At 50.3% G+C, this 19951-nt stretch overlaps 1 protein-coding gene across 2 annotated transcripts; it reads right to left on the bottom strand.

The window, feature by feature from the left end:
• Positions 1-1003: 1003 nt before the first annotated feature.
• On the bottom strand, positions 1004-19888 carry LRRC14 (leucine rich repeat containing 14). Of its 2 annotated transcripts, none has more exons than XM_073329920.1 (4): positions 19808-19888; positions 11058-11425; positions 6991-7632; positions 1004-6548 (listed from the first exon to the last, which is right to left on the bottom strand). In XM_073329920.1, exons 2-4 carry the CDS (start codon positions 11378-11380, stop codon positions 5978-5980), a joined length of 1536 nt encoding a protein of 511 aa, XP_073186021.1. In that variant the 5' UTR covers positions 11381-11425; positions 19808-19888; the 3' UTR covers positions 1004-5977. The 2 variants fall into 2 exon arrangements, with proteins under 2 accessions (XP_073186021.1, XP_073186022.1); XM_073329921.1 differs by lacking the exon at positions 19808-19888 and adding an exon at positions 19640-19741.
• Between the last annotated feature and the right edge of the window lie 63 nt (positions 19889-19951).

Raw genomic sequence — 19951 nt, 5'->3', positions numbered from 1 at the left:
CCAGGTACATTTCTGTAGGGGTTTCATTAAAATCTCTTGGTGGAATCTAGAAGGGGGATAGCTCAGACTATAGGGGAAAAAAGTCCCAGTGACAAGGACTACAACCCCGTTGTTATCTAATAGCTAATTACAGTGCAAGAACAGTTCACACTAATAGATGGATGCTCCGGTTACTCATGCTTTATGCTAGAATGACCACGCTGGCCCTCTCTAGCAAAAGAGGCTTTAGGCGGCCAATGCAAATGCCAAAATAGAAAAGTTTTATTGCTGTCTATTCTACAGTAATAATGTGCTCAATGTGGACTTCAAGAAACTGGCAGATACTTTAATTTGTATCAGAGGGAGCCTGCCTAGTGGAAAGCAGCAAGATCGGTTCCAAGTGTAAGGGAATCTGTCACCTAAATTTTGCTTTAAATGAACCAGCTCTCCCCTATGTGACAGAAATTGGGAGGGATTAAAACTACTGAATCTTATGCATAACGGAAACTGACTGATCGACTGGAATGTATTTCTGAACCAGTTTATCATTCCAGGTTAGATTATTTTAAATCAATTAATTTAAAGGCTGGACTAAGGGTTTAATGCATTTTGTCTTTCCTTGTAATCTCTCAGAAGAATGAACCGACACTGGATGTTGCTCTGTGGATTATTCTGAGACTGGACATATGCCTTTTATCGTTAATAATGTTGAACTTCTTGCATTAGTTTTGTGTATCACTGTGGCGGACATCCCTGAACTGCCCACTCAAGATTAGTCATAGTAAATAGCATATCACTTTCCAAACCCAATGTGCAGCCTTTTTCACTGCCTGGCAAGAGCAAGGGGATGACATGGCCATGTCTAGGCCCTAATGCTTTGAAAGTGGTTAAGCATTGCTCGGGCTAGTGCCCTAAGAATCTCAGCTAATTTACATGGTCAGTAATTTCACATTATCCTCAATTCTAGGCCCTGAGAAGTGACTTGGAGGTTTTGGACCATACTAATCCACAGTGCAGAGGAGAATTAGAGAAACAAGTCCGGCATTTAATGAGTTTGGCTGAACTGAATAAGAAAGGGAGAATCTCTGTCCAACTCCACCCCATAACTCTCCAGGATAATAGCGAGCAACAAACACTTTCAACCAATGACACACAAGTTAGAAGCTATTACATCATCTGAACATACTCCCATTGGTTGATGGTGTCCCAAAAGTGAGACAACTGTTGTTGGCAGCTTCTGCCTTATGGAAGCTAACCCTTTCAGGGGAGTCATGTCGAGCATGGTATGTTAATATCAGTACAGCTTTGCTTTGGATAGCAAACTTTCCCTTTGCTGTGGATTAACAAGTCCCAAAGAAATTGCTCTTCAGACTGTTCTCCACTGCAATCCAGTTTGGTCTCATGATCATGACTGCAACCTACAGGCAAAGCCCCCAAACATCCTCTGGAAAGATCAGATTGGGAGAGTGTCCTATAGGGCATCATGGGGCAGGGTATGCTTTGCTGTTTGGTTTTGAATGGATACAGCATGTTACTATTTGAATGTTTGGCCCCTTGGACTAAGACTTGAAAGAGTAGCTTGCCTGGTTTCTCCGGCAATGATTTGCGGATGTGAGGAATCTCTCTTCTACCCTGACCCACCTGTTTGAGATGCGAAGGGCTAGTTCCCTCCTACCATTTCAGTGGTTGGAGAAGTTGGCTATTGTAGACTTCACTCGCAGCTGGAAATATGGCAGTCCCTTTTCCAAGGACACATAAAACCAGGATCCTGCTGAGTTCTCTCAGTGCTTTCTCCAAACGTCAAAACACCAGTGTACTGATCAAATTCCACCTCCTGCAATTACTTTCTGCCTCCCTGAATCCCCTCCTCTGATTTAAATGAACACAGCATTCTTTGCTTGTGTCCTAACGTGTTGTTGCACTGTTGAATGTGTTTCACCCCAGAGGTGGCTGCATGTCGTCAACAGATGAGACAATCTCTCGTATGTAGTTGGCAAAACACCGTGAGATCTTTCTAGCTGAGAGGGTGCTGTACAAATGCAAGATCATTTCCAAAAATAAAACACTGGTTGAACCATCAGTAGCCACCACTGCCTTCGGCTAGAGTGAGAGGCTCATAGTAGTCCATGACGGAAAGGGAATGAAAAAGATTATTTAATTGCTGTAGAGGGGTCTAGTACAATTGATGTGCACAGCCACAAAAAGTGCCTGCTCCATGGATCTGAAATAGACATGGTGAAAAGACAGACCAGAGGGGACAGGGCAGATTGCTAGGCAAGAGAGTGAGCTTCATCTCTTAAGAGCAGGCGTGAGGACAGGAATAGAGGGGGCTGCAGAGATGATGAGTGACTGGAGGTGCCCAAAGATGTCAGATTTGAGGGGAGTCAATAATGGGGACTGTTCTAGGCTTAGGGGGCAGCATGAAAGGGTGTGGAGAAGTAAGCAGGAGGAGATGAAGGAGGGAGGGGTAGGTGGGCAAGGCCAAGGGTGGGAGGAGGAGGAGATGGGAGCTGACATACAGAGAGGAAGACACACTTAGGATACAGCTGCACCAGAGCTGGGAGCATGCTTCCCAGCTTGGGCAGATAGACAAGACTAGCAGCATACCCTCAAAGGTGACTTCCCCCCTCTAAAGTGTTAAGAGCTCTGGAGACCCCCTGGGGCTCAGGGCACACTGCTAGGGGAGTTAGGGAAGAGGGAGCCAGCCTGCCACCCATCGCCTTCAAACACTAATCTCTTCTCACTTTATTCGCCCCACACATAGTAACACTTGGACTACTGTGTCCAGGTCTGGGCGCCACACTTCAGGAAAGATGGGGACAACGTGGAGAGCGTCCAGAGGAGAGCAACAAAAATGACCAAAGGTTTAGAAAGCCTGAGGTAAAAAGAAAGGTTAAATAAATAAAATGTTTAGTCTTGAGAAAAGCAGACTGATGGGTACCTGATACCAGTCTTCAAATATGTTAAAGGTGGCTATAAAAAGAATGAGGATCAAGTGTTCTCCATGTCCACTGAAGGTAGGACAAGAAGTAATGGGCCTAATCTGCAGCAAGGCAGATTTAGGTGAGATATTGGGAAAAGCTTTCTAACTCTAACTTAACTCTACAGTTAAGCTCTAGAACAGGCTTCCAAGGGAGGTTGTTAAAATCCCCCATCATTGGAAGATTTTAAACACAGGTTGGACATACACCTGTCAGGGATTGTCTAGGTTTACTTGGTCCTGCCATAGTGCAGGGGACTGGACTTGATTTCCCAAGGTCCCTTCCAGCCCTACATGTCTATGATTCTAATGGCCAAAGCGCTGTTATTGAAACCAGGGCTTTGCACTCACACCGTGTTGCTAGCGGCTCCTGCAGCGATGTCATCACTGTGAATGCGACATTGTACTTGTTTTCCACATCACTGGGACAGAGCGGGGTGGTAGAAAGAGACAGTGGCTCCAAGACAGTCTTGATTCAAACAAGTGTGTCCAGCAGCAGAGTGACCTCTGCCAAAGTGCAGCTAGTTAAAGAGTTGTTCCAGTGAGAAAGTCCCCAGGTCATAAGACACTTTATCTTGCAGAGTATCTTTCATCTGAAGAGAGATTGGAGTATGGAGACTGTGTGAAGGGCCAGAGAGGCGGCCAGCTTTACACAGGCAGGGAAGGGGGAGTAATGTGAGATAAAGTGGCCGGGTAAGGTTAGTACAAAGTATATTTTTAAATGGATCTTGAACGCTCAAGGATCTAGTGGAGTTGTTTGAGGATGGGGTTGATAAACAGAGGATATATACAGATGTGACTGGATTTTGGAGAGGGGCTGCATTCACTGGCTAAAGTAACAGGAGAATTTAAGCAGAGGGGCAGCCCAGGTAAAACTGACAAGGGTAATGTGCTGAAGGAATGAGTTACTAGCTTTCAAAGTCCCTTAGCTGGGCAGTCTCACACAAAATTAACCCCCCATTGGGCACGATTATTCCCTCTAAGTGGCCAGATCAAAGAAGTTTATCTAAGCAAATATGCAGCCATAGAGGATGTGGGAAGGAGAGGAGAGTTCAGAGTCCGATGCCAAAGTTACAGATAGCAGAAGCAAACCACAAGTGTGTGTCAAGAGGGGAAATGGAGTTGGATGGGAGGGAGGTCCTCCTGCCCAAGAGAAACAGGTGGGGCTTGAAGACTTTAAGCTGATGGGAGTTTAAATGAGCCCCGAAGTTTAACTGGTCAAGAGAGGGATCGTTGAAGGTGTCAAGTTATGTGCAGTAGAGTATAATCAGCCTGAGTTAAAGCTAGAAGGGAGTGATAAGATGACTATGCAGGTAGATAGGGCAGAGGGCCATGAAAGTAACCTTGTGGGATTTTACAAATGAGGGAAAAAAGAAGCCAGTACCAGACATAAGTTAGACAGGTAGCAACAAACCCATCCCATAAGGGAACTGGATAGCTGCACGGCTTGAGTATGGAATGGTGTGCAGAAGCCGAGAGCATAAGGTAGATGGAAGAGATCTATTATGTCCCTCTCAGCTAATACAGGATTGTTCCCTATTGGATGTTTTGTAGTACTTAGTAAAAGTTCTAGTTTGAGTTCCAAGCAAAGGGGCTTTTACACCAAAAGTCTGATATTCAAGGCAATAGGAGACCAGAAGCTGAATGGAGAAGAAGCCAAGAGGGATCAGCAAAAGCTGTCCCCATAGAGGTTGGAGCGAGTGGATAGATCGACCAGGGAGATGAAGTATTGGGTGTGTGCCAAGCCAGAGAGATAGGGAGAGGAGGACAAAGTGTTTAGAGGAGAAGTGCGTCTCAGTGGAGAGAACAGGACTTCAGCCTTGGCTGTGACTGTAACACTACCTACTTCGGCCAGGTAACGAGGCTTTCCAGAGAAAGTATTCTTCAAACGGAGAAGAAGTGAGAGCGTAGGGAAGGGGAAGGGAGACTCAGCCCCTACACCAAGCTGAAAAACTCCACATGCCCATGCTGGTAAGTATACCAGGGAGCATGAATCATCTTCTGCAGGATCTAAGCTCTCATTTAAAAAAAAAAAAAGTAAGTTTCTAGCCTTCTCTGTTGTGAAGAAGCTTTCTGCATACAAGCGGAGTGTGAACAGTCAGTCTGCATACCACACTAATGCCTCTGCTGGTACTCAGATCTTCCACGCACCCGCAGCAGTGAAAACCGACAGCGGTGTTGTCAGTCTCACCACTACTATACTCTGCAAGCAGCTGGGAAATGGATAAGAACTGGGCCAATTTTATTTTGTTGAATCTTAGGAAAGTTCCATGCAACAGCAGAGATGGAAGAAATATTCAGTTCACAGGAGGACTCCAAAGTGAAGGCTGGGGGAAGGAGAGAGTAACCCAAGACACCTCACTTGCAGCAGCCGAGCGGGAATATAGTAGAGTTGTCCCTAAATATAGGTCTCCCCACCTTTCACATCTGTCTGGCTAGTGGGTTTAGTGCTCTGGCTGCTACATGACTGGTAAAATTTCTAAGCCCTCTGCACACGTGAGAGAGAATGATGGGATACATTAGAAGAAAAGTGGAGAGAGGGGTTTTCAGATGAGGTAATCCATGCAGGGAAAGAGGAGCAGACTGCTCAGAAGCTAGGAACGGATCGGTGTTTTGAGAAGGGCCTTCTAATTGTTGGGCTGCTGCATATGTACTGTGGCTAGTACACTTTGCTAAGAATTCTGCAGGGCTACGTAAGAGTCACGTAAGGGGCACGTAAGAAGCTACATGCGGTAAGGGGGTCACAGGCACAGCAAGACAGGATAGCAAGGGCACTATCTGGGATAAGCCATGGATAAAGAGGCATAGAGCCTGGCAGCTTTAATCTCAGCTTTACTGAATGGAGTGCAGAAGGGGAGAAGAGAACTTCCATTTGAATTCATGAACTAAACAGATGTTGTTAAAAACGTGTATAAATATGTTGTTGCTGTGTCCACTGAACCGCTCAACTTTGAAGGGGCATTAAAAATGATCAGCCTGATCAGTTTGTTTTCTCCTTAGTTTTGCATTCCTGGTGAGCTACAAATTAAAATAATCTAAGGTATTGTGCCTGCATAAGTTCGTGGTCCAGATGGCATCGGTCCTGCTGGCAGTCAGCAGCATCTGTTGCAGCTCAGCACTCACCCTGGAAAACTTCTCTTCATCCACAGAACCATTCAAGAGGTTAGAGGAGGTGGGGGGCCATGGCAGGTTCTCACTGTAGCAATCCACAGGGTAGGGGTAAATGACGAGCTGCAAGTACAATAGGCCCATGGTCCTCTGCAGCAAGTTCTTCAGCCCCCGTGTAGAGAGGGGGTTGCCAAACACCCCCAGGTAGCGAAGTTGAGAGCAGCGGCACAGGGCGGGGAGAAGCGACTCCAGATGGATATCCATCAGGCGACACTCCATGATGTCCAGGTGGAGCAGGGATGAGGAGGCCTCTTCTAGGAGATGCTGGAAGGGCTGGAGAAGCGAGTCAGACAAGTTGTTGCCGCTGAGGTCCAGCTTCTTCAGGGTGGGGGTGTGAAGACTTTGGGAAAGATAGGCGAGGTCATTGGGGAGCAGGTAGCAGAAGGCCAGCTCCAGGCTTTCCAAGGGACCCTGCAAATCGCTGGTGGGAAGAAAGATTGTAAGCGTAAGTTCCATTTTAGATAACTACTGTAGCTCGCGGAGGACAGAAATCAAAATGATTGGAAAAGGCCTCACCACCAAGTAGCTCAGGGCCAAATCAAGACCAATGTTAAAGCTGCAGACTCGTATGGTGACGAATATCCCTAATGCTAGTTATAAAGTCTGGATGCTCGGAGAATTGCACGATGGGACCTGCAGTGCACTGGCCAAACTTTCATGTTAAAGGAGGCTGCAGAATACAGGTCCCAACATGCAAAGAAGCTTCTCTGATCAAGATGGAGCATTGCATGATGGGACCTGTAGTCTCCAGGGGTCACAAAAGAAGAGCTGCAGCCTAATCTATTATACAGAGTCACTCACACTCCTGTCAATTTGCCAGTGCAGCCCGCAGCTGGGCTCCCTCGGCCCTACAAACAGCTTACCCCAGCAGTTGCCTTAGTTTTCCGGAAAGCCTGGAGGAGCCCAAATTCAGCTCCTTGAGACAGGACAATCTACTGAGCTGGGTGGCGAAGTAGTGGAGGCTTCCTTCCATCCCCGCTGAGAGCCGTCTTACATCAATGTTGCTGTAGGGCAGTTTCAGGCTGACCAGATTGGTGAATTTTGCCATGTGCGGGAGAATCACCCTCAGGCCAGACAGCCCCAGGTTATTGAATCTCAAATCTACCTGCCGAACACCCGTGGGATCCAGGAACTCCAGGAGCCCCACGGTACTTGCAATGGGCAGCTCCTCAGCCCGGAAATCCCGGCACTTCAGCCGCAGCATGCTATTGGCATTATTCTGCAAGGCATCTTTCAGGACTCCATAAGAGGTGCTGTTCACAAAAAGATCCACGTGGACTTCCACAGACACAGGCTGTGGTGGCAGCAGAGCCACCGAGCTGCTGTAGGGGCCCTTCCTCCGCTTTGGGGTGCGCTTCGTGCACTTGCTCTGGTGTTTGGAAATGTCGATGCAGGCTTTTGCCAGGGTCACTGTCCTGGACCACAGGCTCATGCTTTCTGGGCCCTGGTCTATTCCATCATCCTGAAGCCCTGTCATGTCCAGAACCTGCAGGCGCTGCCTCTTGCTGGGGAAGACAAGAAAAAAGGAGTAAAGAAATGAGAGACTGAAAAGACCTATTGGGTCATCTACTTCATTCACCCAGCCACTGCAGGATCATTCCCCACACAGGGCCATATAGTCACTCTCCCAGTGGCTTGGGAACCAGAACCCAGTGCGGGGGAGGGAGAGGTGTTCGTATCAATTACTGGCTTGAAAAGACACACACTCACTCCAGGACTGGGGCCTCATCTCCCTTCTCGTGGCAGCTGTAAAGACTGGGCCACTTGTGTTGCTCAGACGATGTGACACGCAGCCTAAGGATTAGCTCTTTGGTTTAGCAGTTCAGGCGCACGCCCTCTGGCTCTGCCTATCTTTAGTCTTTTGGTCACTTGTTCATTCTAGAACAGAGGAACCACATGATCTTACTGCAACCCTTAGTCTTCCCCACTCCATCTCCTGCCACTGTAAAATAAGAGTGACACTATTCAGTGCCGATAAGATTTAGATCATCTCAGGCATAGATCTCAAAGCTTTCTGAAGGAGGCTAAGTATCACTGTCCCTGTTCCACAGAGGGGGAAAGCCCACGGTCACAAAGCAGGTCTCCTGATTCTAGGTCTCCTGGTTTCCGCTCCAACCCCTATCCAGTGAATCTCACTGCCTTCCCTGGCAGGGACTTTGTTTTACAGAAAAAATAAAAAGCACTTTGTACTTTTGGGCACTGCATAATGATTAAGATAGGCTGAGATTTAACACTGTTCCCTCCATTTCCAAAGGGAAGAGAGCAATGCTCATGGATGGATAAAACCAGTGGCTAACCAGCAGGAATTACTGCACTGTGTCCCACCTCCCAAAGCTGCTTATGGCCTGTCACTTGACAAATGGAAGATTTTTAATGCTGCAGACAGGCTGGTAGTGCCACAATGCAGAGAAACCACATGCATAATGGCCAAAGAGCCTGCTTCCAAAGTGCAGTCTGCAGCACAATCTCATGCAAGGAGCCAGAGGAGGCATTTACCAAGCAGCTGCTACCTGAGAGTCATCCCCTTCCACTGCAATTTGGGGAAACTGAAATTGCATGCCAGGTTTAACATGGTAAGAGATACCTGGAACATTTGGTCCACCCAGATTTAAGTCAGCACCCAGCGCCTCAGATCAGCAGCTTTTCCTCCAGAGGGACACAGAGTGCAATTGCAATTGGAACTACAAGCCCAGATATGGAAACCACCATATTTTCTTGTTACACAACCAAGAACAAAAGCAAAGCTTGTCCCAGCCCTACTGGATCATCACTGCAGGCTGTACTAAAGGGCCAGAGGCCCCAGGTCAATAACATTTAACATGTTAGTGCAATGTTTCTCAAACTGGGGGTCCCGACCCAAAAGGGGGTCACAAGGCTATTATAGGGGTGTCATGAGATCACAAAAAATATTGTGATAACCTTTAGATCCTTTGCTAGGGTTACCATATTTCAAGCTCCCAAATAGAGGAGACTGTCAGGGGAGGGGTACAACAGCCGCTGCTTTCCAGTCGCTCAGCTCTGAAGGCAGCACAGAAGTAAGCGTGGCAATGCCAAATCATGGACATTTATTCATATTTCAAAAATGAAAACTGAATGTGGAGGATGATTTAAGGGTCTGCCTGAGGTCCCTGGAGCTGTGATTGAAAAGAAAAGCGGTGCGCTTCAAAACAGCAGCACCCCTCGCACGAAGTGTCCAGATACTTATTTGTATATAGTTGCACAGAAAGCCACAATCCTTGGACATTATGATTATTCCCACAATCACTGAAAGAGGCTTCCAACTCCCCAAACTCTATCCTGTTGTCTATTTTGTTTACCCAGAAAATGTATTTCTTAAATGTCCACGTATTTATTCCTGAAAACTGTTGCTTTACACTTTTCGAGAGGCTTCAGTGCCTTTGGCTGCAAGGATAATGATTCCATGCTTCATTTAGTGCTCATGAGTACGTAGAGTATTTTGCTATCACTTTTGGGGCAGTGGGGTCATCACAACCTCAAATATTTTCAAAGGGTGGCCGAGCAAGAAAAAAGTTTGAGAACTCCACTGTCAGTGTGTTACTATAAGTCTCCTCTCCCACCTCCTCCCCATATGGTTTAGTCCAGGGGTCGGCAACCTATGGCACGCGTGCCAAAGACGGCACACGAGCCAATTTTTAATGGCATACGGCTATCTCTACAGCAGCGTGCCATTAAAAATCCTGCCCAGCCCGGCCCGCTCTTCTCCGCCCCCTCAGCTCTCTCCTTGCAGGGCAGGGAAGCTTTCCCCTCCCCGCCACCTCTTCCCCTAGCGTGCTGGGTTCCTGCCCCTCCTCCTCTCCCTCCCTGCAGCCCATGCTGCGGCCTCTGCTCCGGGGACCTTGGGGAAGGGGATGGAATCGGTGTATCCCCTCCAGCCCCCTGCCGTGAGCCGCTCAGGGCAGGGGGCTGGGAACACCCCCACGACCCCAGCCCACACCCCCAGCCCTCTGCCCTGACCCCTCCTCTCACACATCCAGCCCCCTGCCCTGACCCCTGAACCCCCCGACAACACCAGCCCTGACTCTGGCACCCCCCATACATACCCAGCCCCCTGCCCTGACTCCTGCACCCTCCTCACACACCCCCACACTCCATGCCCTGACTCTTGCACCCCCCACATCCCCACCCTGAGCACCAAACGGGAGCTCCTGCACGCACACACACCCACACCCACCCACCCACATTCCCATCTGCACCCCTTGCACCAAATGGGAGCTGCCCAGCTCCACACCCAAACCTCCTGCCCCAACCCTTCACCCCCTCCCTCATTCTAGCTCCTGGCCAGACCCTGCACCCCAACCTGCTCCTTCACCCCGTGCTCAGCACACTCCCACCCTCATCTCAGTGCAGAGAGGGAGGAAGAGAATGGCTAGAACCAGGGAGAAGGTAGGTACCTACTCTATGTGGACAGGGCTGGGACCCCAGACCAGCAGCGGGCTTAGCGGGGCCGGTAGCCGGGACCCTGGCTGGCAGGAGCCGGCGGACAGAACCCCAGACTGGCAGCGGGCTGAGCGGCAGCGGGCTGAGCCACTCAGCCCACTGATGGTCTGGGGTCCCGGCCGCCGGCCCCGCTCAGCCCACTGCTGGCCTAGGTGAACGGAACCCCAGGTCGGCAGCAGGCTGAGCGGGCCGGCCGTGTAAGATCAGCATTTTAATTTAATTTTAAATGAAGCTTCTTAAACATTTTGAAAACCTTGTTTACATACGACAATAGTTTAGTTATAGAATATGTAGACTTATAGCGAGAGACCATCTAAAAAACGTTAAAATGTATTATTGGCACCCGAAACCTTAAATGAAAGTGAATCAATGAAGACTCAGCACACCCCTTCTGAAAGGTTGCCGACCCCTGGTTTAGTCTCATCAGCACATGACCCTTTTAGTAGGTAACGAGCTATGCGCTGACAGGTACCTTTGGCTGTGGAGTCTGTCTTCGAGAGCCTCATTCAGGTAGGCCACCACTCCCAGGATGACAGTCTGCACACATAGCTTGTTGGGCTTTTCCTGGAGCAGAGCACGGTCACAATGCTGACACTTCCGCAAAAGCTTCTGGAAACTCAGTACTGGGAAAGGCCATGTCTGCACCAGATCTTGCAGCACGAGGGTCTTCTTGTTCATGAAAGCTGCTTTGAACAAGACTGGATACAACTCCTTTGGGATGAACTCCAAGGCACCATGCACCGTGGAGTGATGGGAAACCACCTTCTGTGCACAGAGGAACACGAGGGAGTGCATGGCTGCAGGGAGGCAGCAAGCCAGAGCCCCAGCTTCACGGAACCACTGAAAGAGAAGAGAAACACCTAATAATACACCTGCCCCCAGAACACAGTGCAACATTCCTGATGAGATCCCTGACTTTCACCAGGAATTAACCAGTTTTTGCATTGTTCCCCTGCAGCTGCTTATGAGTGGGCAGGAGAGACATGCCCCATCCTCATCTGACCTGTTCTGCTTCTTCTGCTCTCTGAGAGCCAGCCACACAGTGAAAGAACAGAGCTGGGAAGCCAGTGCAAGGGTAGAAGGCCAGCACACCTGCCTGCTCAGCAACTTCAGGTAGGAAGGATCCCACCTGCCTCCAGTACTCCACTGACATTCTCACAACAGGAGGGGGCTAGAAATCAGAGGGGAAGCCCCAGAACAGCAGAAATTTAACCCTGTGGGTCCAATTTGCTAAACTGTTTACAAGCCTCCAGAGCATTGTTGGTTCTTGATTTTACAAGGCCAGTCAGGGTGCAGGTCCTGTCTGACCAGCTCACAGCTCTTCTTCCCTTGCCATGTCTCCTCCCTGTAGCCTTCCTTTCCCCCCCACACTGTATAGACCACCAAGTTCCTCGCTTTCCATCCCAATTTCTCTTCCAAGATGCCCACATGTCTCTACTGTTTCTTCAACCTCTAGCAGGTCATCTATAGCCCATTGCTGACCTTGAACAGCATGGGGCCAATGTGTCTATGGTCATGGACTAAAATGGTTATTTCTCCAATACAGTGGGCAGGCAGCAGCATCCCTTAGAGCTCTGGAACTAATAAGATCTATTCATCTTTAGACTCAGCCCCTTTTGCACACCCTGATGGGAATGGTCTTGCCTACAGCCTGCAGGTAGCAAAGATCTGATTTTCACAACTGTAATCACAACAGCACTTATATTAAGTTTCACCAGAAAGCTCAGAACCAAAGAGCCCCCACTTAACATAAATGGAACCAGAAACTGTGGAGCAATCCCATGGCTCTCAGTAGCATTAGATCTTGAGCTAACACACAACAGTCACTGTTCCCAGAGATACTTCAGCTGGGCAGGGCAGTAAGGCTCAGTCCAAGAGACCCAACACCTTAGCTGGCTCTGCTAGGAGTCCTGGAGAAAGATGGAGTGCTCAATATGCTAGGAATTGTGAATTAATAGTGTCTCCTAGGACTCCTTAGCCCTGGTCTACACTAGGACTTTAGGTCGAATTTAGCAGCGTTAAATCGATGTAAACCTGCACCCGTCCACACAATGAAGCCCTTTATTTCGACTTAAAGGGCTCTTAAAATCGATTTCCTTACTCCACCCCTGACAAGTGGATTAGCGCTTAAATCGACGTTGCCGGCTCGAATTTGGGGTACTGTGGACACAATTCGATGGTATTGGCCTCCGGGAGCTATCCCAGAGTGCTCCATTATGACCGCTCTGGACAGCACTCTCAACTCAGATGCACTGGCCAGGTAGACAGGAAAAGAACCGCGAACTTTTGAATCTCATTTCCTGTTTGGCCAGCGTGGCAAGCTGCAGGTGACCATGCAGAGCTCATCAGCACAGGTGACCATGATGGAGTCCCAGAATCGCAAAAGAGCTCCAGCATGGACCAAACGGGAGGTACGGGATCTGATCGCTGTTTGGGGAGAGGAATCCGTGCTATCAGAACTCCGTTCCAGTTTTCGAAATGCCAAAACCTTTGTCAAAATCTCCCAGGGCGTGAAGGACAGAGGCAATAACAGGGACCCGAAGCAGTGCCGCGTGAAACTGAAGGAGCTGAGGCAAGCCTACCAGAAAACCAGAGAGGCGAACAGCCGCTCTGGGTCAGAGCCCCAAACATGCCGCTTCTATGATGAGCTGCATGCCATTTTAGGGGGTTCAGCCACCACTACCCCAGCCGTGTTGTTTGACTCCTTCAATGGAGATGGAGGCAATACGGAAGCAGGTTTTGGGGACGAAGAAGATAGCTCACAGCAAGCAAGCGGAGAAACTGGTTTTCCCGACAGCCAGGAACTGTTTCTCACCCTAGACCTGGAGCCAATACCCCGCGAACCCACCCAAGGCTGCCTCCTGGACCCAGCAGGCAGAGAAGGGACCTCTGGTGAGTGTACCTTTTAAAATACTATACATGGTTTAAAAGCAAGCATGTGAAAGGATTACTTTGCCCTGGCATTTGCGGTTCTCCTAGATGTAGTCCTAAAGCCTTTGCAAAAGGTTTCTGGGGAGGGCAGCCTTATTGCGTCCTTCATGGTAGGACACTTTACCACTCCAGGCCAGTAACACGTACTCGGGAATCATTGTAGAACAAAGCATTGCAGTGTATGTTTGCTGGCATTCAAACAACATCCGTTCTTTATCTCTCTGTGTTATCCTCAGGAGAGTGAGATATAATTCATGGTCACCTGGTTGAAATAAAGTGCTTTTCTTCAGGGGACACTCAGAGGAGCCCATTCCTGCTGGGCTGTTTGCCTGTGGCTAAACAGAAATGTTCCCCGCTGTTAGCCACAGGGAGGGGGGAAGGTTGAGGGGGTAGTCACACGAGGGGAGGAGGCAAAATGCGACCTTGTAACGAAAGCACATGTACTATGTATGTAATGTTAACAGCAAGGTTTACCCTGAAAGAGTGTAGCCACTGTTTTATAAAATGTGTCTTTTTAAATACCGCTGTCCCTTTTTTTTTCTCCACCAGCTGCATGTGTTTCAATGATCACAGGATCTTCTCCTTCCCAGAGGCTAGTGAAGCTTAGAAAGAAAAAAAAACGCACTCGCGATGAAATGTTCTCCGAGCTCATGCTGTCCTCCCACACTGACAGAGCACAGACGAATGCGTGGAGGCAAATAATGTCAGAGTGCAGGAAAGCACAAAATGACCGGGAGGAGAGGTGGCGGGCTGAAGACAGGGCTGAAGCTCAAATGTGGGGGCAGCGTGATGAGAGGAGGCAGGATTCAATGCTGAGGCTGCTGCAGGACCAAACCAGTATGCTCCAGTGTATGGTTGAGCTGCAGCAAAGGCAGCTGGAGCACAGACTGCCACTGCAGCCCCTCTGTAACCAACCGCCCTCCTCCCCAAGTTCCATAGCCTCCACACCCAGACGCCCAAGAACGCGGTGGGGGGGCCTCCGGCCAACCAGCCACTCCACCACAGAGGATTGCCCAAAAAAAAGAAGGCTGTCATTCAATAAATTTTAAAGTTGTAAACTTTTAAAGTGCTGTGCTTAAAGTGCTGTGTGGCATTTTCCTTCCCTCCTCCACCACCCCTCCTGGGCTACCTTGGTAGTCATCCCCCTATTTGTGTGATGAATGAATAAAGAATGCATGAATGTGAAGCAACAATGACTTTATTGCCTCTGCAAGCGGTGATTGAAGGGAGGAGGGGCGGGTGGTTAGCTTACAGGGAAGTAGAGTGAACCAAGGGGCGGGGGGTTTCATCAGGGAGAAACAAACAGAACTTTCACACCGTAGCCTGCCCAGTCATGAAACTGGTTTTCAAAGCTTCTCTGATGCGTACCGCGCCCTCCTGTGCTCTTCTAACCGCCCTGGTGTCTGGCTGCGCGTAACCAGCAGCCAGGCGATTTGCCTCAACCTCCCACCCCGCCATAAACGTCTCCCCCTTACTCTCACAGATATTGTGGAGCACACAGCAAGCAGTAATAACAGTGGGAATATTGGTTTTGCTGAGGTCTAAGCGAGTCAGTAAACTGCGCCAGCGCGCCTTTAAACGTCCAAATGCACATTCTACCACCATTCTGCACTTGCTCAGCCTGTAGTTGAACAGCTCCTGACTACTGTCCAGGCTGCCTGTGTACGGCTTCATGAGCCATGGCATTAAGGGGTAGGCTGGGTCCCCAAGGATACATATAGGCATTTCAACATCCCCAACAGTTATTTTCTGGTCTGGGAATAAAGTCCCTTCCTGCAGCTTTTGAAACAGACCAGAGTTCCTGAAGATGCCAGCATCATGCACCTTTCCCGGCCATCCCACGTTGATGTTGGTGAAACGTCCCTTGTGATCCACCAGAGCTTGCAGCACTATCGAAAAGTACCCCTTGCGGTTTATGTACTCGGCGGCTTGGTGCTCCGGTGCCAAGATAGGGATATGGGTTCCGTCTATAGCCCCACCACAGTTAGGGAATCCCATTGCAGCAAAGCCATCCACTATGACCTGCACATTTCCCAGGGTCACTACCCTTGATATCAGCAGATCTTTGATTGCGTGGGCTACTTGCATCACAGCAGCCCCCACAGTAGATTTGCCCACTCCAAATTGATTCCCAACTGACCGGTAGCTGTCTGGCGTTGCAAGCTTCCACAGGGTTATCGCCACTCGCTTCTCAACTGTGAGAGCTGCTCTCATCTTGGTATTCATGCGCTTCAGGGCAGGGGAAAGCAAGTCACAAAGTTCCATGAAAGTGCCCTTACACATGCGAAAGTTTCGCAGCCACTGGGAATCGTCCCAGACCTGCAACACTATGCGGTCCCACCAGTCTGTGCTTGTTTCCCGAGCCCAGAATCGGCGTTCCACAGCATGAACCTGCCCCATTAGCACCATGATGCATGCATTGGCAGGGCCCATGCTTTCAGAGAAATCTGTGTCCATGTCCTGATCACTCACGTGACCGCGCTGACGTCGCCTCCTCGCCCGGTATCGCTTTGCCAGGTTCTGGTGCTGCATATACTGCTGGATAATGCGTGTGGTGTTTAATGTGCTCCTAATTGCCAAAGTGAGCTGAGCGGCCTCCATGCTTGCCTTGGTATGGCGTCCGCACAGAAAAAAGGCGCGGAACGATTGTCTGCCGTTGCTCTGACGGAGGGAGGGGCGACTGACGACACGGCTTACAGGGTTGGCTTCAGGGAGCTAAAATCAACAAAGGGGGTGCCTGTACATCAAGGAGTATTTCAGGCAGGACTTCATGGAGGGTTCCAATAAGAAATGGTGCACCTAAGTTATTGTTCTTATTGGAACAAGGAGGTTAGCCTGGCCTCTGATTGATACATGGCTAGATTTACCTCGCTGCACCTTCTCTGTGAGTGACTGCAGTGTGACCTAGAGGAATGAGTCCCTTAGACAGGGGAGGAGGCAAATGAGTACAAAACAAATCTGGTCTATTTCTTGTTTTGACCCACTCCATCTATCTTTTACATCTTTGGCTGGCAGCAGACGGTGCAGAAGTTCTGCATGCCATCCTCATCTCTTGCCTGCCTGGCAGAAGATGGTACAATACGACTACTAGCAATCCTCATCTCTTGCCTGCCTGGCAGAAGATGGTACAGTACGACTGCTAGCAGTCCGTATCGCCTGCCCGCTCACCATAAGACGGTTCAATAGGACTGACTGCAGGACTAAAGAGAATGACCTGGTCAAGTCACTCCAAATTTAGTCCCTGCGCCCATGTCTGCCCAGGCGCTCCCAGCCGACGTGGCCAGGAGCACCTCGGACATGACGATGACGGCTACCAGTCGTACTGTACCGTCTGCTGCCACAAGGCAAGGGGTTGCTGCTACTGTGTAGCAATGCCGTACCGCGTCTGCCAGCACCCAGGAGACATAGGGTGACGGTTACCTGAGCGGGCTCCATGCTTGCAGTGGTATGGCGTCTGCACAGGTAACTCAGGAAAAAAGGCGCGAAATGATTGTCTGCCCTTGCTTTCACGGAGGGAGGGAGGGAACGGGGGCCTGATGATATGTACCCAGAACCACCCGCGACAATGTTTTAGCCCCATCAGGCTTTGGGATCTCAACCCAGAATTCCAATGGGCAGCGGAGACTGCGGGAACTGTGGGATAGCTACCCACAGTGCAACGCTCCGGAAGTCGACTCTAGCCTCGGTACTGTGGAAGCGCTCCGCCGAGTTAATGCACTTAATGCACTTAGAGCATTTTCTGTGGGGACACACACACTCGAATATATAAAACCGATTTCTAAAAAACCGACTTCTATAAATTCGACCTTATTCCGTAGTGTAGACATACCCTTAGTCTTCAGTCAAACTCATCTTAGTTGTCAAAATGGGAAGCACTTTGTACGTGACGTCAGATCCAAAAAGCACAGTCACTGCCCTAACACAATCATCCTAAAGCTGAACTAAGTATCCATTCCTCCTTATCTATCCCCATTTGTATCTTACCGCACTGCTCCCATTGACTCTGCTTTGCTAATAACATCTGCCTCAGCCATCAGTTTGTCCACATCTCTCAGAACCATCTTTGTGCTTTCTTCTATACTACCTCATGCTTGGAGCTCTGTCCCCGAACCAGTCCATAATACCACTGCCCTTTCCTCCTCCAAATCCATGTCTAGTTAGCGGATCACTGGGGATTGCGGATATTGCATATACTGATATGAAGACATTATCAGAATGATCAGGAACTCTCCAGTTGAGCACTAGCTAGTCTATGTAAGCATGTGAGCCTTTCTACTATATTTTACTCACTTGTTGCATCTTGTCTTTAATTACTTAGTAGGGGTGGTCTCTCCCCACGTTTTTATACAACACCTAGCACAACATACCTCGATTGTGATTAGGGCTTTTGGATGCTACTATAATATAAATAAATGCTACAACCGTCAATACGTCCAGCCCATCTGTGATTGAATCTGGGATTGTATTAGCCAGCTACTATGGATTAAACAGCACGTAATATAAATCAGGGATACTGGCCACTCTTTGCCCAGACTGCTGAGAAGCAGTAAGGCAGCACTGGCAGATTACCACTTGGCCCCCACCTTCATGCTGGTTTGCTCCTCCCTTGTCTCCTTATGCTGATCCTGACAGAACTCAAGGAAGTTAGATCAGGAGTTAGAGTAGATGAGCCTTATGGTCCCTTCTAACCCTATGATTCTAAGGCGGAAGGGACAGCGACCCCTCCTGGCCCTTTAGCAGCCTTGTTCCACCTATTCAGTCAAACAATCTGGCCATCAGAGGGTTTCAGCCACAGAATCTGGGGGTTCAAGCACTGAAAGACCAAACACAGTGCAAGAGACATTCTAGTATACCTTCTCAAACCAACTAGCTCCATTACCATGAGCACACCCCCCATCCCACAATGTGGCCCACCCATGCCTCATCCCACTGCACTTGACCATAACATCACCTTGTGGTACAGCCAATCGTGGCACCAAATCCTGGCCATCTCCCACACCACTGAGGCTGGTCAGTGGCACACACATGAGGAAATTAAAGAACGATAACCTCATGTCCCAGGTAGCACTCCCATAGCTCCTTCCCCTTCTTCTCCTTCCTCCCTTTATTTCCCAGCCAACATCAAAGAAGAAGGGCAGAGAGGGATAGCTAGACTAGGAGATGCTAGGATTCAGCCAGTCACCTTTGGAGCAGACTAAACTACAACCTACTGACCAACAAGAGGGGGCAGCTCTTACAAGCTGCTGACATCCAGAAATGATGCTTTAGCATCAGCAGAACGAGCCCCGACTCCCCTGTAGGGGAACCTGCTCTTCTGGGCCTGGTTCTGCTGGAAGCGATCAAGGAAGCTGCTAGGAGGAGACACTGCAGGAAACATCTCCAATGGGGGGTGAGCGGGGCAGCAGATATCACAAAGTCACAGCCCTCAGGGGCAGAGGGGAACAGAACCTGCAGCCCCTTTTCCAGAGACATTTGGGAACAGAGCAGCAGAGGAGGACACATGCCCCACAACAGGGTTAGGGGAATGGACAGGGTTAGGGTTACACCCCCCTTACACACTACTGCCTGGGAGGGGCTCAGGCCCCCCAGGGAAGGGGTCACGCCCCCCCTTATACACAACTGCCTGGGAGGGGCTCAGGCCCCCCAGGGAAGGGGTCACGCCCCCCCTTACACACAACTGTCTGGGAGGGGCTCAGGCCCCCCAGGGAAGGGGTCACGCCCCCCCTTACACACAACTGTCTGGGAGGGGCTCAGGCCCCCCAGGGAAGGGGTCACGCCCCCCCTTTACACACAACTGTCTGGGAGGGGCTCAGGCCCCCCAGGGAAGGGGTCACGCCCCCCCTTTACACACAACTGTCTGGGAGGGGCTCAGGCCCCCCAGGGAAGGGGTCACGCCCCTCCTTTACACACAACTGTCTGGGAGGGGCTCAGGCCCCCCAGGGAAGGGGTCACGCCCCCCCCTTACACACTACTGCCTGGGAGGGGCTCAGGCCCCCCAGGGAAGGGGTCACGCCCCCCCTTACACACTACTGCCTGGGAGGGGCTCAGGCCCCCCTCTCCCCATTTCACCCCTGCCCCCCAGACAGCTCATGTCCCACCTACTCCAGACCCTCCCCCACTTGCCTCAGAGGGCTCACGCCCCTTCCCGCAGGGGGGTTCGCCCTCCAGGCCCGGCCCTCGGGGGTTTCACGCCTCAGACCTCTCCTCTCACGGGGGGGGTTCATGCTCCTCCCCCAACGCTGCCGTGGTTGAGGCCCCGCCCCCCAGCCGCGAGGAGGCCCCCGGCCCTACCGTCTCCCCAGCGGCCAGGCCCCGCGCGCGCGCTCCCTCAGCCTCCCGCCCGGGAGCCGCTCCGGGCTCTGCAGGCCCCGCCCCACCGGAGGCCACCGCACTTCCGGGTCTGCGTGGTGACGCAGAGGCGGGCCCGCCACGACG

Source organism: Lepidochelys kempii, chromosome 2 (genome assembly GCF_965140265.1).
Source record: "Lepidochelys kempii isolate rLepKem1 chromosome 2, rLepKem1.hap2, whole genome shotgun sequence".
NCBI classification, from domain to species: Eukaryota; Metazoa; Chordata; order Testudines; family Cheloniidae; genus Lepidochelys; species Lepidochelys kempii.
Note: the sequence above shows the minus strand (reverse complement) of the source record. Positions and strands in the feature narration are given on the sequence as shown.

Bases quoted from the DNA above. Each gene is read 5' to 3' on its own strand.
- LRRC14 (XM_073329920.1), bottom strand. From the start codon at position 11,380: ATGCACTCCCTCGTGTTCCTCTGTGCACAGAAGGTGGTTTCCCATCAC. The intron at 7,633-11,057 runs GTACCTGTCAGC...TGTCTTCCCCAG, and splicing joins GACAGACTCCACAGCCAAAG to CAAGAGGCAGCGCCTGCAGG. The intron at 6,549-6,990 runs GTAAGCTGTTTG...TCTTCCCACCAG, and splicing joins AAACTAAGGCAACTGCTGGG to CGATTTGCAGGGTCCCTTGG.